At 37.9% G+C, this 27,847-nt stretch overlaps 1 protein-coding gene across 1 annotated transcript in view; it reads left to right on the plus strand.

The window, feature by feature from the left end:
• MYO3A (myosin IIIA) overlaps nt 1-27,847 on the plus strand; it is a 167,248-nt gene that overhangs the window by 103,100 nt on the left and 36,301 nt on the right. The window contains exons 19-24 of the mRNA XM_065919145.1: nt 9,533-9,686; nt 10,722-10,810; nt 12,712-12,841; nt 18,053-18,132; nt 18,605-18,682; nt 23,695-23,900. Coding sequence (XP_065775217.1) covers nt 9,533-9,686; nt 10,722-10,810; nt 12,712-12,841; nt 18,053-18,132; nt 18,605-18,682; nt 23,695-23,900 — 737 coding nt within the window. The remainder of the gene's footprint in view (nt 1-9,532; nt 9,687-10,721; nt 10,811-12,711; nt 12,842-18,052; nt 18,133-18,604; nt 18,683-23,694; nt 23,901-27,847) is intronic.

Raw genomic sequence — 27,847 nt, forward strand, 5'->3', positions numbered from 1 at the left:
ATATTTAAAATGATCCCTTTTTCAAAAGGAATTTGGGGCACCTGAACAGAGTAGGGATTTTATATGCTAAACAGCTCAGCTTTACTGTAGTTAATAACTCTACTGGGGACTTCCCTGCTGGTCCAGTGGCTAAGACTCTGCTCTCTGTGCAGGGGACCTGGGTTCAATACCTCGTTGGGGAACTAGATCCCACATGCCACCATTAAGACCCAGCACAGCCAAATAAATAAGTAAACATTAAAAAACAAACAAAAAAACCCACTCTACTTATCCTCTTTGAAGGTATTTTTAATGTACAGGGCGTAACAGAGGACTTTCTGAGTAGTTATATGGGCTACATATTTCCACATATACTTAAAAACAACAATGTTTTGAGATCATAACAGCTATAAGAATACATAATGTGTTGTTTCAGGCTTAATCATTTTACTAAGAGTGCTTTGTAAATCCTAACAACATTTTTTTTTTCTCCATCAGTTTGCCTGGAGATACTAACCAGTGTCTTAAAAGTCTTAGCACATTGTTTTCCAAGTTATTCATCTCTGCTCTGTGTAACCTGCCACCAAAACAGTCAGTGGATTTTGACACAAGCAAATAGAAGTGAAAAATGCATTGGTTTAGACCTTAACCTTGCACACTTTCCATAGAAAACATACAAAGCCTCTTTGAACTTTGGAGTTGCCATTTAAGCTATAATCTGCTGTCAGCGTAATGTGTCTGACAGTCAAGTAATTCTAGGTCTGTGTACATCTCTCAAGGTTACCTTCCAATGGAAAAGCTGTGAAACTTCATTTTACAGTTTCCATTTTTTGTAAGTTTCCATTTTTTTGTACTGGGTAAACTGGACATCTTTCAGGTGATCTAGCTTTCAGAGCAGTGGGTTCTGCCTCATTTTTATGTATTAAGATTTTATTGTATTTAAAAATACATGATAATTTTTTTCCTGGTGACACTTGAACTGTGATTTGAATTTTATAAGGCTCTAAAAGCAGTGGTTAAAAGATTTGCACATTAAATACCCTGCCTGCCATGGACTAAATTCTTCCACCAAGATCCCAGATAAATTCTCTTTCTCAGAACCCCTCGTAGTACATTGTACATAGCACTTATCTAACCTGTGTTATCTTGCATTTAAGGTATTTATTTACTAATCACTCAGTTTATCTTAAATCCACTAAGGACAAGGACTTTGTTTTAAACATCTCTTTATCATCCATCACAGTGCTTTATTATAAAGTGTTCAATGAAAATATTTATATTCAAGAATATATTATTGATTATTGAATATATTGAATAAAAAATATATACTCAAGAATATATTAAAATAGTAATGAAAGTAACATGTAACTTGAGTTTGTGAATGGAGGAGAACGTTCTGCCCCAGAGAGTGATTATCTGTTATACTTCCCCAGCAATAGCTGCTTTAGAACCTGAGACCTGGCTTGTACCTTCCATGAAGGTCAGAGTTCAGAAGTCATCTATGTCATCTCTTACAGACTGCAGTACTGGGGGTGGGGAAGGATACAGTGTGAAGGCAAAAGTCATAGAAGCAAAGTTGCAGCATGATTCTTCCCGTCCCTTTTGTAAAATAGATCATTGGCATCTATGTTGTGCTAGTATTACCATCTTACAGTAATTGTTGTTTATTGTTTTTATTTTATGCATTTGACATTACGGTATACGCATCCACAAATGATTACTAGTGTACCAGGTATTTTGACTTTGTTAGGTGGGGATTGTTACTTCCATTCAGTAGATGAGAAAATGGACGTCTAAGAGGAAGAAAATTCCAAAGGACAGGTGGCTAGTTAAGTGGCAGAGTGTTGGTCCTTTAATGGACCGGAACCTGGTGGTCTGGAGTCGACGATAAAAAAGTAAGAGGGAGAAAGAGACTGATATCCCCTGGTTTATGTGGGAGGCCAATAAAGCCCTGTTCTTAGAGTTTATACTGCTGCATGTAGGCACCAGGTGCCCTCTCGAGTGGATGAAGGCACAGTGTGCCTTCTCGAGAGGGTCTTAGAAGCCCAGGCAAGAAAGTGAGCTCAGCGGGCCTCTGCACTCCAAGGAATTAGCCTGAAAAAGAGAGAGAAGGAAAGAGAGAAAGAAAGAAAGATGCGGGGACCCAAGCTCTGATGGAGCAATGGTGTTTTAATCAACATGGTGTGGGCATATATGCTGTCTTACAAGGTAGTTATTCTCAGCAAAGATAAAGATTAAAATTCCAGATATACAAAACATAAGACAATCCCTATCATAGAGAGAGTTGCAAACAATCACCTTTTACCGTATGGTTCACAAAAAAGAAGAGGGTACTTATCACTGTAATGAGAAATGCCTGGATTCCTCAGCCCTGGGAAAGGTGTGCCTCTCCTCTTAATTCCTGAATATTCAGGGATTAATAAGGGCCAGAGGGTTCCTGACAGATCCAAAACAGCACACAGGAAGCCTCTTGTTAAATGCTTCCTGACAATTCCCCCTATTTTATTATATTTGTTAAAAAAAGGTCCTGACGAAATGAGTTTGGTTAGTATGAACCAACCTTATAGAAAGGCTACGATAAACAACAAAAACAATTATCAAGACAATCACCAAAGTTACAGTTCTAGACCCGATGCTGTGGGTAATACTTTGAAACCATCCTTGTGGGTCTAGCCCAGACAATTTGTTCAGCTAAAGTTTCCAAATTAGTGGAAGAGGGCAGACATTTAGGAAAATGTTTTAAAGATTTTTTTTTTTGCAGTAATTGTATATTCAGAGAGGCATTATCATGTAAATGAAATTTGATTTGTTTCCAGTTGTAGGTAATATGATTGAAATGATCAGGAGTAACACAAAATTGGCAATTAATACAAGTTACAGAACGTAAAGTCTTATTAAATTATAAATTTCTTATGGCTATAACAAAAGCAAGTGGGACACAGGCCTGTACGACTGATTATAGCGAAAGAAATAGTTACTGTGACCATGACTGGTCCCTGTGAAATGTCCGGTCTAAATCTCAAGTTCTTTGGTGCTGGCAGCAAGTTTTCATATGTCCCATTGCTTAGGCCCAATTTGTTTATCGAGGATGATTTGAGGAGAAGGAGGGGATGCCATTTCACCGTCAAGCCATCCAAGAAGTCCTTTGTCGTGGTAATGTTTCAACGTAGTGTTAGTAACCTTTTACATAATTTTTTTTTGTTCTTTCCCTAATTCATTCCCTAAAGTTTCAGTAGTAAACATGGTTCACAGACAGAAAAAGGGCAGCAATGTCCGCAAGTCTTCTTTTGGAGGCAGGACGAAAGCCCAAGTTTGTCGGCCAACGTTTATGCGTAATTTTCCTGGGCCCAGGCAATGGAAGGACTTCATCGCCTAAAGAAATGTTAATTAGTATTCCCTCTTCCCCAGGGTGTGAGGGTTCCAGGGAGGGGGCATATGGGTAGAGTCATTGGTTGATGCAATCGGTCTTCTGTCTGTCTATTTTATGACCTGTAATAAAGGGGGGTTTGGTAAGTAAGCTAGATAACCCGGCTCTAGCTGGGTTTGTGCAGGCCAACAGAGCATAGCGATAAGGTTTTCAGGACTCTGAGGCATTCCCTGTTGAGAAATCAGATTTTTAACTTGATTAATAAAGGTTTTTATTTGTCCCCAAGTGGGGAGATCATAGGGTTGATGTTGCCAAGGCCGGTGCTTTCTGGAGATCTTTAGAGCCGCCATGGCCTGTATTAGAGTTTCTTCCTCCTGGGGTTCTTGTTGTTTTGTCTCCATTTTGAATGCCAGTGGCCCCCTTGGGTCGAATTTTCTGAGAAAAAATTCCTTTGGATCCATCTGGGGAAATACAAGCATATCCCTATCCCTGTAAGATTAATTTCCCAGATTTCTATTGTTTATTGAACCCATCTTGGTACCAAATGGGCAGAGGAAGAGAAGTGTCCTTCAATTCCTTGAAATGTCTTTCTACTCTTGTTAAAATATTTCCCTGTGGTAGGTTTAAAAAATTTAAAACAAATAAAGTTGTATTAACAATAATTATGAGTTTAGAAAATATCTTATGTGGAATCTAGTAAAGTCTGCTTTAGATAAGGAAGACAATAGTGTACCTGTGTATTCTCCCTTTTTAAATTTTTTTATTTATAACTTTAGTGTGTGATGTGTTCATTTGACTATGTCTTATGTCTGTGGATTATAAGGAATATCTGTAATATGTTTAATAGAAAAAGATTGTAAAAATTGTTTAAAGTGTCTAGAAATATAGGCAGGGCCATTGTCTGTTTTAATAGAACTAGGAGTTTATGGTGGAGGTTTTTATATTTTTTAATACAAGAACTGAATATATAGAATCAGAGACTAAATTAATGGGGTAAGGATGTAGGCAAATAACTTGAATAAGAGCATATAATTCATTTTGTTGAGCAGAATGTAATTTAGTGTAAAAGACTTTACATTTTTTAAGAGACCAGAATGAAACTTTGGCGTTTTTAGTCCCATCTATATAAAAGAAATGCGAGAAATGATAAATTCAATGTTTTTGAAGAAATTCCACAGCTTACCAGAAGGATAATGAAACGATATTTTTCCAAATTATTTCAGAAAAGTTAATTGGAAGTCAGTAGAAGTTTGTAATGTGTTCTCAAATTGAGATTTATGTGTAATAAAGTTTTATTAAAGTATAAAGGCTAGAGAAAGCTTCTGACATAGGCATCAAAGGGGGCAGAAAGCGTGCCCCCCTACTAGTCTTCAGCCAGGTGTCATATAACTACTAGCAGTCTGCTAATTAGAGAAAGGAAATGTCTCAAAACTGAAGAGAATAGCACCAGGCCGCTCACCCACAACATGCATTTTGAGATAACCTTGGCACCAGGTGAGTTGTCCCAGGCCACAAAATGATTGATATGAATCTTGAAGAAAGGCAGGTTTCCAAGCAAACACAGTTTCATTAACATAGCTTAAGAGAACATTTGCATGAGTAAAACATACTGGTTTGTCAAGTTGGTTCTGAGTCTTAGGCTGAACCAACTTGAAGACAGAGTCTGGGGTAAATGTATCGCACATTAACATAGCTTAAGACAAACATTTTCATAAGAAAAATGCATTGGTTAACTCAGGGTTTGAGAGTAGTTAGCTTTAAGTGAAACCAAGTGTCATTATGGCAACACAGTATTTTAAGAGAAACCTCCTTTTAAATTTGAATAGAGAAGAAAAAGAAAAAAAAAAAATATATATATATATATATCACTAGTTTGTTTCTTCCTGCTGCTTAAGAGAGATAAAAATGTGACACTTTCAGCCTATTTTTCCTATTTGGAGACCCCTGGCCTTCTTGCCTGTTAAGTCAAACTAGATCGGCCAAGTAAAAGACTGAAGGTTTGTGGGGGCAGATTTTTGGAATTTTTTTTTTTTTTTTTTTTTACTTTCTTAGGACAGTCTCTTTTTAAATGGTTTTTTATCTCTACATGTAAAGCATCTTTCATTTCTCTTTTTTAAGGCATTTCTCTTTCTTGTTTTAGCTAACATTTGCATGTTTTGAGTTTCTGAGCTTATATTGTGACAAGCCTTCAAATAATCAAAAGTAGTCCCTGTATCACAAATTGGGACTGTAGCCCTTTGGCATTCCTGATTTGCATTTTCATAAGCAAGTAATTTTTCTAGTTGCCTTTTAGCTTCTTTTCCAATTACTGTACAGGAAATAGCAGTTTCTAATCTAGCTAAGAAATCAGCATACATTTCATTAGGTCCCTGTAATATTTTAGTGTAGCTACCTGTGGGCTCCCCTTGAGGAGTAATTCGGTCCCAAGCTTCAAGGGCCACTGTTTTTAATTGATCATGCAACAAAGGAGGGTATCGTATTTGAGCTTCTGTGGTGTCAAATTGTCCGGTGCCAGTTAGCATCTCAAAAGTAATTTGGTTTTGGGGAGTGCCAGCTGGAGCATTTCTGTTTGCCTGGCCTCTGGCTATATCTTGAAACCACATTGTCCATTGAAGATACTCTCTTGGTTTCAGTTCAGTTCAGTTCAGTTGCTCAGTTGTGTCCGACTCTTTGTGACCCCATGAATCGCAGCACACCAGGCCTCCCTGTCCATCACAAACTCATGGAGCTTACTCAGACTCATGCCCATTGAGTCAGTGATGCCATCCAGCCATCTCATCCCCCGTCGTCCCCTTCTCCTCCTGCCCCCAATCCCTCCCAGCATCAGGGTCTTTTCCAATGAGTCAACTCTTCGCATGAGGTGGCCAAAGTATTGGAGTTTCAGCTTCAGCATCAGTCCTTCCAATGAACGCCCAGGACATATCTCCTTTAGAATGGACTGGCTGGATCTCCTTGAAGTCCAAGGGACTCTCAAGAGTCTTCTCCAACACCATAGTTCAAAAGTATCAATTTTCAGCGCTCAGCTTTCTTCATAGTCCAACACTCACATCCATACATGACAACTGGAAGAGCCACAGCCTTGACCAGGCAGACCTTTGTTGGCGAAGTAGTGTCTCTGCTTTTTACTATGCTATCTAGGTTGGTCATAACTTTCCTTCCAAGGAGTAAGCGTCTTTTAATTTCATAGCTTCAGTCACCATCTGCAGTGATTTTGGAGTCCAAAAAAGTAAAGTCTGACACTGTTTCCACTGTCTCCCCATCTATTTCCCATGAGGTGATGGGACCAGATGCCATGATCTTAGTTTTCTGAATGTTAAGCTTTAAGCCAACTTTTTCACTCTTCGTCTTTCACTTTCATCAAGAGGCTTTTTAGTTCCTCTTCACTCTCTGCCATAAGAGTGGTGTCATTTGCATATCTGAGGTTATTGATATTTCTCCCGGCAATCTTGATTCCAGCTTGTGCTTCTTCCAGCCCAACATTTCTCATGATGTACTCTGCATCAGTTTTCATTCCAATCCCTAAGAAAGGCAATCCTAAAGAATGCTCAAACTACCACACAATTGCACTCATCTCACATGCTAATAAAGTGATGCTCAAAATTCTCCAAGGCAGGCTTCAGCAATATGTGAACCGAGAACTTCCAAATGTTCAAGCTGGTTTTAGAAAAGGCAGAGGAACCAGAGATCAAATTGCCAATATCCGCTGGATCATCGTAAAAGCAAGAGAGTTCTAGAAAAACATCTATTTCTGCTTTATTGAATATGCCAAAGCCTTCAACTGTGTGGATCACAGTAAACTGTGGAAAATTCTGAAAGATACGGGAATACCAGACCACTTGACCTGCCTCTTGAGAAACCTGTATGCAGGTCAGGAAGCAACAGTTAGAATTGGACATGGAACAACAGACTGGTTCCAAATAGGAAAAGGAGTACGTCAAGGCTGTATATTGTCACCCTGCTTATTTAACTCTTGGTTTAAGGAGAGCTTTTATTAAAATTTGCCAATCATAGGGAATAAAGGTTGCAGTAGAAGACGCCATAGCATTTAGAATCTCTCTAGAAAAAGGCAAATGTGGGCCATACATAGTTACAGCCTTTTTCATTTGTTGCATGTAAAAAAGGTTAATACCTTCATATTGAGGTATTATCTGCCCTTGAGCATCAGCATTTCTTAAAACTGGAAAGGCAGAAAAACCATCGACTTCAGAGACTTGTGATGGCAAAGCCAGCAATTCAGAGAGCCTCTGTCGCAAAGGGGGTAGATTATTGTTATTCAGAAAGGTGTTGTTGGTTTTAATGTTAAAAGATGTCTTAAGGGAGTCGTTATCAGAATCATTATGTTTTATTGAGGGAGAGACTTTGGGATATGTGCCCTCCGGCAGGGGAGGAGCGCTTGGAGCAACCGGGGCAGGGTTGGTAGGAAAATCTTGAGATATCTATTGTTGTTCTATTTGGGCCTTTTGTAAGGTATCATCGTCTAATTTATATTCATGTAATAAATGTTCTGCCTGTTGCCGAATATCATGAGGGCTAGAATTACCTTGAAACGGCAGAAACACAGCTTCAATGAGAGCCCATAGGGGCCAGAAATCTATTGGAACTACCTTCATTAGGGAACCAAGGGTTACATTCAACCACTGTCTGAAGGCAAGCCTCTATTTTCTGGCGTGAAACCGAAAATCCCTGAACTTTAAATAAGTGCTGAAGTAAAGTAGAAAAGTGAGGGGGCTTTCCGGTCAATTGAACCATGTCTTAGTACTTACTGGCCTCAATAGGCCCTGGGGGTCATTCCGTCCAAATCTTGCCACGTGTACCAAGTCCCTGTTCAGGCACCACTTGTTGGTCCTTTAATGGACCAGAAGCTGGTGGCCCGAAGCCGACGATAAGAAAGTAAGAGAGAGAAAGAGGCTGATATCCCCTGGTTTATGTGGAAGGCCAATAAAGCCCTGTTTTTAGAGCTTACACTGCTGCATGTAGGCACCAGGCGCCCTCTCGAGTGGGTGAAGGCACAGTGTGCCTTCTCGAGAGGATCTTAGAAGCCCCGGCAAGGTGAGCTCAGTGGGCCTCCGCACTCCAAGGAATTAGCCTGAAAGAGAGAGAGAAGGAAAGAGAGAAAGAAAGAAAGACGCGGGGACCCAAGCTCTGATGGAGCAAAGGTGTTTTAATCAACATGGTGTGGGCATATATACTGTCTTACAAGGTAGCTATTCTCAGCAAAGATAAAGATTAAAATTCCAGATATACAAAACTTAAGACGATCCCTATCAAAGAGAGAGTTACAAACAATCACCTTTTACCGTATGGTTCATAAAAAAGAAGAGGGTACTTATCACTGTAATGAGAAATGCCTGTCCTCAGCCCCGGGAAAGGCGTGCCTCTCCTCTTAATTCCTGAATATTCAGGGATTAATAAGGGCCAGAGGGTTCCTGACAGATCCAAAACAGCACACAGGAAGCCTCTTATTAAATGCTTCCTGACAGCAGAGCCCAGATGGGAACCTGCATGTTCTTGGTTCTTCACCCATTGGTGGCTCCTGTGACCCACAGTTGTTCATCCCAAATAATGTAAATGTCATCATGATTGAAAAGTGATGTTCTTGAGAGATTCCCCATTTCTGAAGTTAGATAAAAGGCTGAAATGGGGGGAAGTGTGACCCTAAGATATACCCAATTAATATTCTGTCCATTCTTGAGAACTTACCTGGTGGTCCAGTGTTTGGGACTTTGCCTTCCAGTGCAGGAGGTGCCAGTTCCATTCCCGATCACATGTGCTTCACAGCCAAAAAACCAAAACATAAAAAGCAAGCAATATTGTAGCAAATTCAGTAAAGACTTTAAGAAGCAGTTCACATCCAAAAAATCATTAACAAAAGAAATTATGTAACATGATTTTATTATAGCTCACTAGCAACATAGTCCCCCATGTCTGGAAAGCTTGAGATTCTAATAGGGGGAATTCTAATACAGGGAATAGAAACTTTTTATTGCTACCCTGAACATCAACAGTGCTGACTTTAATGAACTAGCACATCAGGAGGGAGAGAAATAAAATGATACCCTCAGTTTAAGGGCAAGTTCATAGGGAGAAATTTTCTATATGCAGAGCAGAATTTTAGGTAATTCCTGCCAGTTTACATATTGTTCACAAAATTTTAAGTATTTCTATGCCTGTCATGTCCCATTATAGAATGAATACCTAAATGAAGATATTGATGCTAGAGTTATTGAATATGAAGATAACCGGCCTCTCCTAGACATGTTTTTGCAGAAGCCAATGGGTTTACTGTCCCTCCTTGATGAAGAAAGTAGATTTCCCAAGGCCACCGACCAAACTCTTATAGGTGAGTTTTAAATTCAGTACGTCTGCATAGTTTTCATGTAATGCAGTCATGTGATTATGAATGGTTTTTTAATTTTTAAAGTTACTTAGTAGAATATTGCTGTGACAAAGATTGGACATCTAACTTTAAAGAAGAGGTTTTTGATCTAGTACCTGGACGAGTGAATGTTTACAGTAGTCTGAAATATTCAGTGATAAACAGATTTCCATATTCAACTTCACCTTATATTATGGTAGAGCCCCGACCATAGGATTTTATGTTAGAAGTGACCTTAGAGATCATCCAGCCCAAAATTAAAAATGGAAGGGCAGGGCAAAAGGACAGCTCTCAGAATGGAAAACAGATAGATGGAAAAGAAAATAACCCCAAAGTTGTGGGGAAATCATTTCATACTAGTCATTTAATTTTAATGTTAAAGTGTACCTTCCATAACATGAAATAACAGAGAATTTGTGGTGGTAAAATTATTGTAGAATTTATTTTATGATCCTATTGTGTTTCCTATGTAATCAATAATAACCTATAGCTCCTCTTAGAGAAAAGAGAGAAAATACCAAATGTCTAGGCTCATGGTTTCACATCCAGCTGTATTTCACAAAGCTCTCTGGACAACCTCAAGTACTTGGTTTCTTTCCTCCGTTCTTAGAATGTGGTCTCTAGACCAGGGACATCAGCATCCCCCTTGGGAACTTGCTAGAAATGTTAATTCTTGGATCCCACTCCAAGACCTATTGAGTCAGAAGCTCTGGAGGTGGGAACCAGCAGTCTATTTTAACAAACCCTCCAGGTGATTCTGATGCTTGCCAAGGTTTAAGTACTGCTGCTCTGAATCGTAATGGAATGGTAAAATTCGTGATCCCAAATTTTACCTTACCATTTATAGTTATATTACAAATCTACATGTAGTAGTTATATAAAATTTTCAGTTTTTTCACTGCACATTTTCCATTTTATGTGAAAGAGATGATTCTGTCAATCAGTATTTTTTGAGGCATTCCAACATGCTTAATCTTGGAGTTAAATTTCTTTCTACAGAAAAATTTGAAGGTAATCTGAAATCACAGTACTTCTGGAGACCTAAAAGAATGGAGCTTAGTTTTGGAATTCACCATTATGCAGGAAAGGTAAGAGCTTTGAAGCACTGTGACTGAGATTCTCTTTAGTCTTTTGCTAAGTAATAAAGCTATGAAAATTATGGCCCCAAATATTTACAGATAGTTATAATGACATAAAGAGTCCGTCTTTCTGATCCTAAGTTCTGGCTTGGGCTGCAGTTGGCTGGCAGTTTTCCCTTCTTTTAATGATAACTGGGAACCTTTTATATAAATTGGCTTCTTCAGACTTGAGATGCTTCTCTGTCCACTGCAGCCTTTGTATCTCCTCCTTCCCCACAAGAGAAGGTACCAGGCAGGAGGTATGGCCAGATAATTGAGCTGATTAATTAGGTAGGATTAGTCAGTCCATCAGCTAATGGACTGACATGCAGTTAGAGGAAGTGATGTTTATATAATGAAGGATACACTTTCCTATACCAGAGCAAACCTCAGATATGTCGTCCCGCGCCCAGAAGAAGGTTTCTTTTCCTTCTGTAGAGAATAACAGATCTTTCCCTTACAATGACTTTATAAATATTGAGGAGTAAGAAGATATTTAATCAAGAAGAGGAATTCATAGAAATACATAAACAAATAGAATAACAGTTAGAACACCAGGAATTCTAGTCTGATAGAACTTTTGTGTCAGTCAACATTCCAGACTTTTGTCATTGAAAGCAAAATCTACCTTAAATATTTTAGTTATAGCCTTTCTCATGATTTTTGGCACATGATTTTATGAATAAGTCTCCTTTAAAACAATCATTAAGAATTTCCTATGATCAGTTTATCCAGTTATTTTTAATTATATTAGCCTTCTCGGGCTGCCATAACAAAATTACCTCTGGCTGGGTGTCGTAAACAATGGAAATTGTATTTCCTCACAGTTCTGGAGACTAGAAGTCCAAGATCAAGGGGCCAGCAGATCTGGTATCTTGTGAGGCCTCTCTTCCTGGTTTGCAGGCAGCTGCCTTCTCTCTGTGTTTTCATATAGCCTTTTCTCTATGTGCATGTAAGGAAGAGAAAGAGATTTCATGTATATCTTCCTCATATTATAAGAACACCAGTCCTGTGGGCTTAGAGTATCACCCTTAAACCTCTTTTATCCCTCCTTACCTTCTAAAGACCTTGTATCCAAATACAGTCACATTGGGGGTTCGATTTGAAACAGACTAATTTTGGAGGGATGAAATTCACCTCATTAAAAACAACCACATTGAACCACCCTACCGAAACTTTGGGGTTACATTGATCTTTAAAAATCTTACAATTATTGAGAAGTGCCAGAAACACAAAACACCCACAGTATATATAGACCCCGCTACTGTGGAGCAAATTCTATAAAGGCGTTTTCACTGCAGGTGAGTCAGTTATCATAGAAATGAGAACACCTTTCTGGCCCCAACCCTCCAAATAGAGATGGGAAACACACAACATTTCCACTATAATAAATGGGAGGAATCAAACCTTTTTGGTTGTTTCCACCCAAATAAAATCAGTGAGGCACAAATTTGTCACTGAAAACAGGTAGTGTAAACCTGAAGAGGTTCACATTTTAGCCAAGTTGTAGGGATTGCCTTTATAAATCTTTGTGTAGCTGTCACTCAGCACTGAGTAAGCTTTCTGTATGTATCTATTAATGTGGGCTTCCCTGGTGGCTCAGATCATAAAGAGTCTGCCTGCAATGCAGGAGACCTGAGTTCAATCCCTGGCTTGGGAAGATCCCCTGGAGAAGGGAATGACAACCCACTCCAGTATTCTTGCCTGGAGAATCCCATGGACAGAGGAGCCTGGAAGGCTACAGTCCATGCGGTCACAAAGAGTCAGACACAACTTGAGTGACTAACACTTCTACACTTTCACATGTATCTGTTGATAATGATAATGATGACGTTGATTGTGACAGTGTTGGTAACATACTTTATCAACAGGTCATCTATAATGCAAGTGGGTTCTTAGCTAAAAATAGAGACACTCTTCCCACTGATATTGTGCTCCTTTTGAGGTCATCAGAAAACAGTGTAATTCGACAACTAGTCAACCATCCTCTGACAAGAACAGGTAAGCTGAGGCAATTTCCATCCATTTTTTTTGTATGTGTGGGTCGATTTTTAGTTTTATGAAGAAGTTAGGTTTCCAGTAAAGTGAAGTGCTCACCAGAAAGTTTGGTGGTGTTCGAACTTCTCATTAGAAGAGTACAGTCACCCCCAGAGAGTTTAGAATTATCCGCTGTGTCAGGAGTGGGCACTGTGGGATGATGCTTTAAGATTCCACAAGTTTAGTTGAGTTCTGCCTTGTTGATTAAAAAGTCACATGCCTTTGTTCCAACCAACAAATCTTTGCATTTGCTTTTAAGTACAAAAAGTGTAATTTGCATTTGCTTTTAAGTACAAAAAGTGTAATTTGGTTTGTTTTTCTTTATTGGAGTTTAACATTATTCTCTGCACTTCATTTTTTATAGTTTGAGTTATAGTTGAGATATAATTCAACTATAGCTTATAGTTGAGGCATAACTGACATAGAATGAGCAGCACATACTTAAACAGTAAAATTTGATGAGGCCTTGACGTACATAGACTCCTGTAAAACCATCACCACAGGTAATAGTGAACAAATTCATTATCCCCAAATGCTGTTTCCTCCTGAGTCTTTATGGTCCTTCATTCCAGTCCTTCATGCCCCTATCTGATTGTTTCAGCATCATTTGTTAAAAAGATTATTCTTTTCCCTAGTTCATTGCTTGGGCATCCTTGGAGAGATAGAGAAGGAGAGAGAGACTGTTTATTTCTGGACTGTATTGTGTATCACTGATATTTGTCTGTCTTTATGCCAATAATATACTTCTTGATCACTGTAGCTTTACTAAAAATTTTGAAATCAGGTAATATAAGTCACCCAGCTTTGTTCTTCTTTTCCAGAGTTATTCAGGTGTGATTATAATTCTTTGCCTTTCCATGTAAATTTAACATGAGCTTGTTAATTTCTACCCAAAATGCTGGTGAGACTTTGATTAGATTGCCCTGAAGCTATAGATTAGTTTGGGGTATCTGCTATCTTCATAATATTGAGTCCTCCAATCAAGGAGCACAGTATGCTTATTTTTCAAGTCTTCCTTAATTTCTGTCAGCAACATTTTGCAGTTGTCAGTGTACAAGTCTTGCATGTTTTCTGTCAAATTATCTGCTATTATATCACATCCTATGCTCTAATAAATGGTGCTTTTTAGTTCAAATTTTGTATGTTCCTAGTATATGGAAATCCAGTTGATTTTTGTGTATTGATCGTTTTCCCTACAATGTTGCTAAACTCATGTTAGAGTCGCTTTTTTTTGTTAATTCCATAGATTTTCTACATAGATGGTGATGTCATCTGTGACTAAAGTGCTTGCCCTTTCTTTTTCATTCCTTTTATGTTGTGTTTCTTCATATTGCCTGATTGCACAGCCCAGAATCACAGATGCAGCGTTGAATACAAGTGGTGAAAGTGAACATTCTTGGCTTATTCCTGATCTTGGAGGAAGCCGTCAGTTTTTCCCCATTTACTATGATATGTTAGCTATAGGTTTTTCATAAATGTCCTTAATCAGGAGGAAGTTGCTTTCTGTTTCTGGTTTCCTAAGTTTTTATCAAGCATGCATGTTTGAATTTTGTCAAATGCAGTTTCTCCATCTACTGAGATGATTATTTGTCTTTACTTTGTTTTGTTTTTAAAATCTATAAAAATGGTTAGTTGCATGTATTGGTTTTTGAACATTATACTAACTTTAATTCCTGGGAAAATCTTGACATGGTCATGATGCATTTGACTATGTATTGCCAGATTCAATTTGCTAACCTTTTGTTAAGAATTTTTGCATCTATGTTCATGAGGAATATTAAACTGTAGTTTTCTGATTTTGAAATCAGAGTAATGCTGGTCTCATAGAATGAATTGAGAAATAATGCTTCCTCTTCAATTTTCAGGAAAAATAGGGTGAATATTAGTGAGTTGCTCAGTCGTGTCTAACTCTTCGCAACCCCATGGACTGTATAGTCCATGGAATTCTCCAGGCCAGCATACTGGAGTGGGTAGCCTTTCTCTTTTGCAGGGCATCTTCCCAACCCAGGAATCAAACCCTGGTCTCCCGCATTGCAGGCAGATTCTTTACCAGCTGAGCCACAAGGGAAGCCCAAGAATACTGGAGTGGGTAGCCTATCCCTTCTCCAGCAGATCTTCCCAACCCAGGAATTGAACCGGGTCTCCTGCATTGCAGGCGGATTCTTTACCAACTGAGCTATGAGGAAAGCCCCCAGGGTGACTATTATTTGTTTCTAAATGACTTTGTTGAATTCACCAGGGATGTCATCTGAACGTGTGTGACAAGGCTTTTAACTACAGATTCAACTCTTTGATAAATACAAAGCTATTCAAGTTATTTTATTTTTTAATTGGCTTTAGAGTAGTTTTATCTTTTAAGAAAACTTTGTTTATTCTGTGCTGTCAAATTTATTGACATAAAGTTGATAATAATCTCTTATTATCCTTTTGATATTTGTAGATCATGAGGTTATATCTGTTCTCTTATTCCTGATAAAAATAACTTGTGTCCTCTCTCATTTTATTTTTGATAGATTTTCTAGAGGTTTACCAACTTTATTGATATTCTTGAAGAACCAACTTATAGTTTCACTGATTTTAGCTATTGAATTTTTCATTTTATTTTACTGATTTTTTTTTTTTGCTTTTGTCTTATTGTTTTCTTCTTTTTCCTTTGGGGTTTATTTTGTCTTATAATTTCTAAGGTGAAAAGTCATTGATTTAAGAAAATTTCTTCTTTTCGAATATAGGGTTTTTTAAAATTTATTTATTTATTTTAATTGGAGGTTGATTAGTTTACAATAGTGTAGTGGTTTTTACCATACATTGACATGAATCAGCCATGATGTGTACATGTGTCTCCCATCCTGAACCCCCCTCGAATATAGGTTTTTAAAAGCAATGGGTAGCCACTATGAAGAACAGTGTGGAGATTTCTTAAAAAACTGAAAATAGAACTGCCATATGACCCAGCAATCCCACTCCTGGGCATACACACCAAGGAAACCAGATCTGAAAGAGACACGTGCACCCCAATGTTCATCACAGCACTGTTTATAATAGCCAGGACATGGAAGCAACCTAGATGCCCATCAGCAGACGAATGGATAAGAAAGCTGTGGTACATATACACAATGGAATATTACTCAGCCATTAAAAAGAATTCATTTGAATCAGTTCTAATGAGATGGATGAAACTGGAGCCCATTTTACAGAGTGAAGTAAGCCAGAAAGATAAAGACCAATACAGTATACTAACACATATATCTGGAATTTAGAAAGATGATAATGATAACCCTATATGCAAAACAGAAAAAAGAGACACAGATGTACAGAACAGACTTTTGGACTCTGTGGGAGAAGGTGAGGGTGGGATGTTTTGAGAGAACAGCATCAAAACATGTATATTATTTAGAGTGAAACAGATCACCAGCCCAGGTTGGATGCATGAGACAAGTGCTCAGGGCTGGTGCACTGGGAAGACCCAGAGGGATCGGGTGGAGAGGGAGGTGGGAGGGGGGATTGGGATGGGGAACACATGTAAATCCATGACTGATTCATGTCAATGTATGACAAAAACCACTACAATATTTTAAAGTAATTAGCCTCCAACTAATAATAAAAAAAAAAAAAGCAATGGGTCTATCCTAATTAATGTACTCTTTGCACTTTGTATATTCATCATGCTTCCAAGAAATCTCTACGATGGTCATTTTTTCCCCAAGTAAATTTTCTTTTCCAAAACTTTCCCTGGTAATTGTAAACAAAAACAAAGTAGAAAAACCCACTAAGCATAATTCCTGAAGCTGCCTCTCTGACAATGCTTGGTGACCATGTCTGTCCACTCACCTGTGTCCAGGAAGAGTCTCATTTCAAGGGTCACCTGTGCAGAGACAGTTTCAGCCCAGCAGAAAAGCCATGCTCTCGCCCCAGAGCTTTTCCTGAAGTGATGAGGGGAAGAGGATGAGAGCAGAGCAGTGGCACCACCAGCCACAGCCCAGGCAGGGTGCCTTCCTGCAGCCTTAGCTCAGAGCCAACCTTCTGCAGCCACCAAAAGGCAAAAAAAAATAGTAAAAGTGAAACATTTGCCAAAACACACAGCCTCTACTTATTGCCTAAAAGGACACAAGAAAAACAGTCTTCCTGAAGTGACACTGAATTCTGGAGATATTTCAAACCCTTCTACTAGGATGATAAACTCATGGATCATAAGTTGGTTGGTGTACTGCGCTTGGTGGGGGTGGTGGGAAGGGTGAGCAAGGAGTGAAAGACAGCTAACATTTCCAGGCACTCCTCTCATGCCAGACTTACTATCACGTCATCAAAATCCCGTGAGGCGGACATTATCATCCCCGTTTTATGGACTCACACTGTGACTCAGAGACCAAGTAAATAATCAGCAATTTAAGCACTACAGCTGGTATGTAAACCCAGGTCTTCCTGGCTTCAAAGGACATAATATTTTCACTATACCATCAGTTTTCATAACCTCAGTGGTGTACAGTTATATAGCCCAGCGCCAGGCACATATTTCTGAATGTTAGGTTGAAAATGTTCTTTGCTCTCAACCATGTTTGATTTGCATATAATTACTTCATGTGAATTAATGATCCATATGATTTTTAAGGTCCATTGTAAAATTGCATTTGCATTAAGGAAAAGCTCAGGGGATTTCTCTGGCAGTCCAGTGGTTAAGACTTTGCCTTCCAACGCAGGGGCTGCAGGTTTGATCCCTGGTTGGGGAGCTAAGATCCCACGTCCCTCGTGGCCAAGAAACCAAAACATAAAATAGAAGCAATGTTGTAACAAATTCAATAAAGATTTTCCATATTAAAAAAAAAAATCTTAAAAAAAAAAAGAAAATCTCAGGTGAGATTTTCTCTCTGTGAACACAGAGAGAGAAGCAAATTGGTCCCTTTGTCCTAATCACCCCATATCTTATAGCAGTTAAAAGGAAATCTAACACTTACCTCTACTTTTTCTATTTTTTAAGCTGGAAGTTTTACTTTTTTTAGGAGTTTAACACTAGTTATAGATTTTTGAGTAATATTATTTTATTTCTAAGTGTCTCAATGACTAGTTAACCAAGCATGCATATTGTGGGACCAGCAATTCTTATTTTAACCTGCAAGTGGAGGAAACTTGTAGCCATTAAAGATTCTAAAAGGTGTATGAATTTTCTCTGCATTCCCATAGGTAATCTGCCACATTCTCAAACTAAAAACATAATGAACTATCAAATGAAGACTTCAGAAAAATCAGTCAACCTGACAAAGGTAAGAAAATGTTTTTCATGGCAGTAAGTCTAAGAACCTAACCTTCTTATGCAGTGGCAGTGTTTGTATGAGAAGGCTAAACAGCCTTTCCCTTCATTTTCTCCTTTTGATCTTTCTTTTCTACTTCAACAGATATTGTTATGTTCATATTACTGCTTGTCACATAAAGAATCATGCATTTCTGATATAGTTCAAACTCCTCTTTTATAATTAGTTTTAATGTTACTCCAAAACCAACTAAATATGTATTAGCTAAAGTCAGAGATACTCACATCCTGTGGAAAACTGATTAAAATCCCAATGAGACTGAAAAAACAATTACTTTAAAGTAAAAATTCAAAAAAAAAAGTAAAAATTCAGTGTTTTGTCATTTTATGTATGTGAAAGGGTAGACTAAGGAAGGTTCTACGTGCTCCCTGTAGATCATAAAGTACAACAGATGCTGAAGCATCACTGTCTTTCTTGGTCTTAGGGTGAAACTGGAGAAGCCACTCGTCATGCCAGAGAGACAACCAACATGAAAACACAAACAGTTGCATCCTATTTTAGAGTAAGATGTGACATTATGATGTGTTGTGCTTAAGCATGTTATTTATTCTAAATGAGAGTTGCCGGTTAAAAGTAAGTAACAAATATCAGAATGCTATTAGCAGAGAAGAATTTTTGTTGTATTTCATTTACTATCTGTTAGATATAGGATGTATTAGGTATTGTCAAAAACCTATGGATTGGTTTACTTTGGTATTTTACTGATAAAATTATTGTATACTAGGTCAGTCTTAAGGGAGGTCCATAGCTTGGTTACAATTTTTCCATAGAACCAAGCACATTTTCACTAGAATAAAGCCTAAAAAGTTTTGTCATTCAGTGATATGATGACGACCAATCCTTCTTCAAGCCCCGAATGATCTTAGGGTGAACAGACAGACGGGACAGGGTCAAGCATTCATCTCCATCAATAACTCCCTTTACCTGGATGAGCTGAAAACCTCAAGAGAAAAATAGAGCCAGTGTAGACATGGGGCAAAGAGCAGGGACACCAGGGAAACACAGTAACGTGCCAAGGAAGTGATTCACTGTGACCTCAGTGTGGAATCAAGGTGACTTTTCTTCCTGGGACAAGATAGGAGATAGCAAAGGAAAGAAGCCCTTTGTTCTCTCTGTGTACTAGAGAACCTACTCTGCCTTCATTACTGGTTCGTGGTCTTGTTTATATCTGCTGATGAAATGGTAATTAACCAGGCAATGAAAATGAATAAGATACCACCTAAAACTTAGAAATTATTGATTCCATGTAACATGGAGGGAGAGGAGGAAGTTGGGTTAAATTTACTCTGTATTCAGTGAATAAATCTGGTTCTCAACAGAGTCATGAAATACTTTTAAAAATAACTGGGTAGCTTTATTAAATATTTTTTCAGGTCCTAAGCTTGTAGCAGACTGTGTGTGCTTAATCACCTTTGAGTATCACCTCATGCATTTATATGCTGAATATCTCATTTGCTTCAGGTATATCCACCTTAGAGCAGGCTCCAGCACAGCTGAATGAGAGTATTTACAGCCAGATGATTTCTTTTGCTTTAAGTGAGTTATGCAAGACCATTATCATACCACTGTTGTTGACATCAAACACTGTGTGTATGTTAAACCATTCATTCATGAAGTTGTTTTGTACCTCAGACTGCAGTGAAAATAGATATATTCCATATAGTATATAATATATTTTAAGTATGTAACCTATGTATATGTTCCATACAGTATGTAACCTATTTTCAGTTATTTTTTATTCTGCAGAGAATGAACATAATGTAGCACTCTGCCTTGGTCCCTCAGAAACTCCCTTGCCAAAGTTTCAAGGAGCTCTTGCTCAGAATGCCAGCAAACACTTCCATCACACTTCTATCTCTAGTGCGTGAAAGATGTGGGACTAAAGTGATCATGACTCACTTTAGAGAGTGAATCACTTTCATTACTCACTTTCATTACAGAGAAATGTAATGAAAAGGCCCCCATAGTGTCAGAGCCCAGCTGTTTGAAGAAGCTCACAATTGGATCTCAGTGCCCGTGAGAAAGCCATGCAAATCCAGTGCTTTGTCAGTTGCCCAGTTCTGGGATTTAGCTTGCACTGGCTTCATCACCCAGGCTTGACATGTCCATCAGTAAAGGAGATTCAACTAGCAACAACTGTCTCTGTTCGTATATTCAACGGTTGTGATCCTGGTCTTTGACATACTGGAGTTGACTTTATTATTTTTTTTCCTTTATTTTTATTAGTTGGAGGCTAATTACAATATTGTAGTGCTTTTTGCCATACATTGACATGAATCAGTCATGGATTTACATGTGTTCCCCATCCTGAACCCCCCTCCCACCTCCCTCCCGATCCCATCTCTCTGGGTCATCCTAGTGCACCAGCCCTGAGCACTTGTCTCATGCATCCAACCTGGACTGGCGATCTGTTTCACACTTGATAATATATATGTTTCAATGCTATTCTCTCAGATTATCCCACCCTCGCCTTCTCCCATAGAGTCCAAAAGTTTGTTCTATACATCTGTGTCTCTTTTTCTGTTTTTCTGATAACGATAGGGTTATCGTTACCATCTTTCTAAATTCCATATATATGCATTAGTATACTGTATTGGTCTTTATCTTTCTGGCTTACTTCACTCTGTATAATAGGCTCCAGTTTCATCCACCTCATTAGAACTGATTCAAATGTATTCCTTTTAATTACTGAGTAATATTCCATTGTGTATATGTACCACAGCTTTCTTATCCATTCATCTGCTGATGGGCATCTAGGTTGCTTCCATGTCCTGGCTATTATAAACAGTGCTGTGATGAACATTGGGGTGCACGTGTCTCTTTCAGATCTGGTTTCCTCGGTGTGTATGCCCAGGAGTGGGGTTGCTGGGTCATATGGCAGTTCTATTTCCAATTTTTTAAGGAATCTCCACACTGTTTTCCATAGTGGCTATACTAGTTTGCATTCCCACCAACAGTGTAAGAGGGTTCCCTTTTCTCCACACCCTCTCTAGCATTTATTGCTTGTAGACTTTTTGATAGCAGCCATTCTGACTGGCATGTAATGGTACCTCATTGTGGTTTTGATTTGCATTTCTCTGATAATGAGTGATGTTGAGCATCTTTTCTGGAGTTGAATTTGAAAATATTCACAACCTAAAAGTTGAGAGTTATGTTTTATTCAGCGGGAATTTTTAGGACTTCAAACCTGAGAGATAGCATCTCAAGTAACCCTGAGAGAACTGCCCTGAAGAGATGAGGAGAGAGCCAGGGTATATAGAAGTTTTGCGACAAAGGGCAGGTAGTCTGAACATCAAAAGATTATTGTTAGATAAAGAAAACCAGATATCTGAAGTTGAGGAATTTAGTGCTTTTCTGTGTATAGGAAGATGCAAGAGTCTGGGTTCACTGAAATTATTCCTTTGATATGCACTTCACCTATCTGGGGCCAATATTCTGTATATTCACATCTTGAATTTTCTCATGACTTACTGTAGGGAGTGGCTGCCGTCTGATGGCTGCTAGATGGCAGGTGTTCTTTCCTTCCTGAGTTCCCTCAGGGCTTACCAGCTCACCATCAGTGGTGGCTGCAATTGCTAATGACTGTAACATCCTTTGTTTACTGGTATGGCAGGAAATATTCCATTTCTCACGAGTTTTCCGAGATTCCACTTTTAGTTGAACCATGATTATCCTACTGTGTTGCTGGCTATCCAGCAATTGGTTGCTGTTTTAATAAGGTATTGCTGCAGAAGATAGTTTTCTTATCTGTCTGATTAAAATATTTCTAAAATAAGACAATCATCCAACTAGAGCAGATTAGAATACCTAAGTGCCTAATGGATTTGCTTGTTTTTATAACTGTGCCTTCCCTGGGGAAAGGCATGGCAACCGACTCCAGTATTCTTGCCTGGAGAATCCTTTAGTCACAGGAGCTTGGTGGGCTACAGTCCATGGGGTCTCAGAGAGTCAGACATGACTGAAGTGACTTAGCATACAGACACATAACTGTGTCTTTTTTTTTTTTTTTTTTTTAGTGATTTATTTATGTTTTTATTTTTACTAATGTTATGTTCATTGAGAAATGACTGGCAAAGAGTAGGTGCTCAATGTGTATTTTTTTTTTTTAGGTTCAAATTCTAGTTCTGCCCTTTATTAGTTTTATTATTTTTTTTTTTAAATATTATTTTATTAGTTGGAGGCCAATCACTTCACAACATTTCAGTGGGTTTTGTCATACATTGACATGAATCAGCCATATAGTTACACGTATTCCCCATCCCGATCCCCCCTCCCACCTCCCTCTCCACCCGACTCCTCAGGGTCCTCCCAGTGCACCAGGCCCGAGCACTTGACTCATGCATCCCACCTGGGCTGGTGATCTGTTTCACCCTTGATAATATACATGCTGTTCTTTCAAAACATCCCACCCTCACGTTCTCCCCCAGAGTTCAAAAGTCTGTTCTGTACTTCTGTGTCTCTTTTTCTGTTTTGCATATAGGGTTATCGCTACCATCTATCTAAATTCCGTATATATGTGTTAGTATACTGTAATGTTCTTTATCTTTCTGGCTTACTTCACTCTGTATAATGGGCTCCAGTTTCATCCATCTCATTAGAACTGATTCAAATGAATTCTTTTTAACGGCTGAATAATATTCCATGGTGTATATGTACCACAGCTTCCTTATCCATTCATCTGCTGATGGGCATCTAGGTTGCTTCCATGTCCTGGCTATTATAAACAGTGCTGCGATGAACATTGGGGTGCACGTGTCTCTTTCAGATCTGGATTCCTCAGTGTGTATGCCCAGAAGTGGTATTGCTGGGTCATATGGCAGTTCTATTTCCAGTTTTTTAAGAAATCTCCACACAGTTTTCCATAGTGGCTGTACTAGTTTGCATTCCCACCAATAACTGTGTCTTATATATTAAAGTGCATTAACTTCTCAGTCCTTGTTTTAACCTAGGAGATGATAACTGACAAGGATTTTGTACTTTCTTAGGGAAAAAAAAAGAGCTAGACAAGGAAATTAATAGTATAAGGAGGAAACCAGATTGTGTGCCTAAATATTGTAATTTGTCAAATTTCCCTGAGAGGATATAATTACTTCTAAACAAACTATATAAAAAATAATATTCAGGACCTTTCCAGTCCCAAGCACCAGCCTTGAAATTAATATGTAACATTTTCATGTTAATTAAGCCTATTAATAAAAGTTGTGGTAAGAGAAAATAATATTATCTATTAATTAAAGTTGCCTTAAGAATTTACAGGAAACCTTTTAATACATACATTCCTAGCTATTGCTTCTACATTTTTAATAGTAAATATCATAAATATAGTATATTTTAAAAATACCGTAAATACAATTTTTATTAATGCATATGTTAATTATATGCATTAATAAAAATTATATATTACTGTATAACACTCAGTTTTCAGATTTTATTCTTTTAATTAAAAGAAAGATGTGCAGTCTCCTAAGTGTTTATATGCTATGCTGGGAATTTTATTTTTGTTGCATATTACAGTATTCTCTGATGGATTTGTTATCTAAAATGGTGGTTGGCCAACCTCACTTCGTCCGCTGCATCAAACCAAATAATGAACGTCAGGCAAGAAAATATGACAAAGAAAAGGTTGTGCTCCAGCTTCGCTACACAGGCATTCTGGAAACAGCAAGAATCCGAAGGCTGGGATATTCACATAGGATACTTTTTGCCAACTTTATAAAACGGTGTGTGAACTTCTTTTTAAGTTTCCTTGGACATTTTATATAAAAATTCTTGAGAAGAATGATAGGAAACAGAAAGAAAATGACTCAGATGTTCTAGAAAGAAAGCACAAAAGTGATTGTGTATCAAAAGAGAAGGTAACTCTTAATAGGGGCTGGAACTGTCTGTTTTCAGCTGGGAGACCCAGGAAACATAGGGAAATTCTCCATTCTGTACACAAAAGCAGGTAACCCACATGTTCTTGAGTTTCAAATAGCAAATTAAATTTTTTTTGTAGTTTTATTGTTTTTGTTTTTTTTTAATTAATTAATTAATTTATTTTACTTTACAATATTGTATTGGTTTTGCCATACATTGACATGAATCAGTCATGGGTGTACATGTGTTCCCCATCCTGAACCCCCCTCCTACCTCCCTCCCCATCCCATCCCTCTGGGTCATCCCAGTGCACCAGCCCCAAGCATCCTGTATCATGCATCGAACCTGGACTGGTGATTCATTTCACACATGATAATTTACATGTTTCAATGCCATTCTCCCATATCATCCCACCCTCTCCCTCTCCCACAGAGTCCAAAAGACTGTTCAATACATCTGTGTCTCTTTTGCTGTCTCACACACAGGGTTATTGTTATCATCTTTCTAAATTCCATATATATGCATTAGTGTACTGTATTGGTATTTCTCTTTCTGGCTTACTTCACTATGTATAATAGGCTCCAGTTTCATCCACCTCATTAGAACTTATTCAAATGTATTCTTTTTAATGACTGAGTAATATTCCATGGTGTATATATACCACAGCTTTCTTATCCATTCGTCTGCCAGTGGACATCTAGGTTGCTTCCATGTCCTGGCTATTGTAAACAGTGCCACGATGAACACTGGGGTACACGTGTCTCTTTCAATTCTGGTTTCCTCAGTGTGTATGCCCAGCAGTGGGATTGCTGGGTCATAGGCAGTTCTATTTCCAGTTTTTTAAGGAATCTCTACACTGTTCTCCATAGTGGCTGTACTAGTTTGCATTCCCACCAACAGTGTAAGAGGGTTGCCTTTTCTCCACACCCTCTCCAGCATTTATTGTTTGTAGACTTTTGGATAGCAGCCATTCTGACTGGCCTGAAGTGGTACCTCATTGTGGTTTTGATTTGCATTTCTCTGATAATGAGTGATGTTGAGTATCTTTTCATGTGTTTGTTAGCCATCTGTATGTCTTCTTTGGAGAAATGTCTGTTTAGTTCTTTGGCCCACTTTTTGATTGTGTCTTTTATTTTTCTAGAATTGAGCTGCAGGAGTTGTATATTTTTGAGGTTAATTCTTTGTTTATTATTTCATTTGCTATTATTATCCCCCATTCTGAAGGCTGTCTTTTCACCTTGCTTATAGTTTCCTTTGTTGTGCAGAAGTTTTTAATTTTAATTAGGTCCTATTTGTTTATTTTTGCTTTTATTTCCAATATTCTGGGAGGTCATAGAGGATCCTGCTGTGGTTTATGTCAGAGAGTGTTTTGCCTATGTTTTCCTCTAGGAGTTTAATAGTTTCTGGTCTTACTTTTAGATCTTTAATCCATTTTGAGTTTATTTTTGTGTATGGTGTTAGAAAGTGTTCTAGTTTCATTCTTTTACAAGTGGTTGACCAGTTTTCCCAGCACCGCTTATTAAAAAGATTATCTTTTCTCCATTGTATTTTCTTGCCTCCTTTGTCAAAGATAAGGTGTCCATAGGTGCATGGGTTTATCTCTGGGCTTTCTATTTTGTTCCATTGATCTGTATTTCTGTCTTTATGCTAGTACCATACTGTCTTGATGACTGTGGCTTTGTAGTAGAGCCTGAAGTCAGGCAGGTTGATTCCTCCAGTTCCATTCTTCTTTCTCAAGATTGCTTTGGCTATTTGAGGTTTTTTGAATTTCCATACAAATTGTGAAATTATTTGTTCTAGTTCTCTGAAAAATACCATTGGTAGCTTGATGGGTATTGCATTGAATCTATAGATTGCTGTGGGTAGTGTGCTCATTTTCACTATATTGATTCTTCCGATCCATGAACATGATATATTTATCCATCTGTTTCTGTCCTCTTTGATTTATTTCACCAGTGTTTTATAGTTTTCTATATATAGGTATTTTGTTTCTTTAGGTAGATATATTCCTAAGTATTTTATTCTTTTCATTGCAGTGGTGAATGGAATTGTTTCCTTAATTTCTCTTTCCGTTTTCTCATTGTTACTGTATAGGAATGCAAGGGATTTCTGTGTGTTAATTTTATATCCTGCAACTTTACTATATTCATTGATTAGCTCTAGTAATTTTCTGGTGGAGTCTTTAGGGTTTTCTATGTAGAGGATCATGTCATTTGCAAACAGAGTTTTCCTCCTTCTTTTCCAATCTGGATTCCTTTTATTTCTTTTTTTGCTCTGATTGCTGTGGCCAAAACTTCCAACACTATGTTTAATAGTAGTGGTGAGAGTGGGCACCCTTGTCTTGTTCCTGACTTTAGGGGAAATGCTTTCAATTTTTCACCATTGAGGATAATGTTTGCTGAGGGTTTGTCATATATAGCTTTTATTGTGTTGAGATATGTTCCTTCTATTCCTGCTTTCTGGAGAGTTTTTTTTTATCATAAATGAATGTTGAATTTTGTCAAAGACTTTCTCTCCATCTATTGAGATAATCAAACAGTTTTTATTTTTCAATTTGTTAATGTTGTGCATTACATTGACTGATTTTCGGATTTTGAAGAATCCTTGCATCCCTGGGGCAAAGCCCACTTGGTCATAACATATGATCTTTTTCATATGTTGTTAGATTCTGTTTGCTAGAATTTTGTTAAGGATTTTTGCATCCATGTTCATCAGTGATATTGGCCTGTAGTTTTCTTTTTTTGTAGCATCTTTGTCTGGTTGTGGTATTAGGGTGATGGTGAACTCATAGAATGAGTTTGGAAGTTTACCTTCCTCTGCAATTTTCTGGAAGAGTTTGAATAGGATAGGTGTTAGTTCTCTAAATTTTTGGTAGAATTCAGCTGTGAAGCCATCTGGTCCTGGGCTTTTGTTTGTTGGAAGATTTCTGATTACAGTTTCAATCTCCATGCTTGTGATGGGTCTGTTAGGATTTTCTATTTCTTCTTGGTTCAATTTTGGAAAGTTATACTTTTCTAAGAATTTGTCCATTTCTTCCAAGTTGTCCATTTTATTTGTATATAGTTGCTGATAATAGTTTCTTATGATCCTTTGTATTTCTGTGTTGTCTGTTGTGATCGCTCCATTTTCATTTCTAATTTTGTTGATTTGATTTTTCTCCCTTTGTTTCTTGATGAGTCTGGCTAATGGTTTGTCAATTTTATTTATCTTCTCAAAGAACCAGCATTTGGTTTTGTTGATTTTTCCTATGGTCTCTTTTATTTCTTTTGCATTTATTTCTGCCCTAATTTTTAAGAATTGTTTCCTTCTACTAACCTTGGGGTTCATAATTTCTTCCTTTTCAAGTTGCTTTAGGTGTAGAGTTAGGTTATTTATTTGACTTTTTTCTTGTTTCTTGAGGTAAGCCTGTATTGCTATGAACCTTCCCCTTAGCACTGCTTTTACAGTGTCCCATAGGTTTTGGGTTGTTGTGTTTTCCTTTTCATTCATTTCAATGCATATTTTGATTTCTCTTGATTTCTTCTGTGATTTGTTGTTTATTCAGTAGCGTGTTGTTCAGCCTCCAAATGTTGGAATTTTTAATAGTGTTTCTCCTGTAATTGACATCTAATCTTACTGCATTGTGGTCAGAAAAAATGCTTGGAATGATTTCAATTTTTTTGAATTTACCAAGGCTAGATTTATGGCCCAGGATGTGATCTATCCTGGAGAAGGTTCCATGTGTGCTTGAGGAAACGGTGAAATTCATTGTTTTGGGGTGAAATGTCCTATAGATATCAATTAGGTCTAACTGGTCTATTGTATCATTTAA

Source organism: Muntiacus reevesi, chromosome 2 (genome assembly GCF_963930625.1).
Source record: "Muntiacus reevesi chromosome 2, mMunRee1.1, whole genome shotgun sequence".
NCBI classification, from domain to species: Eukaryota; Metazoa; Chordata; class Mammalia; order Artiodactyla; family Cervidae; genus Muntiacus; species Muntiacus reevesi.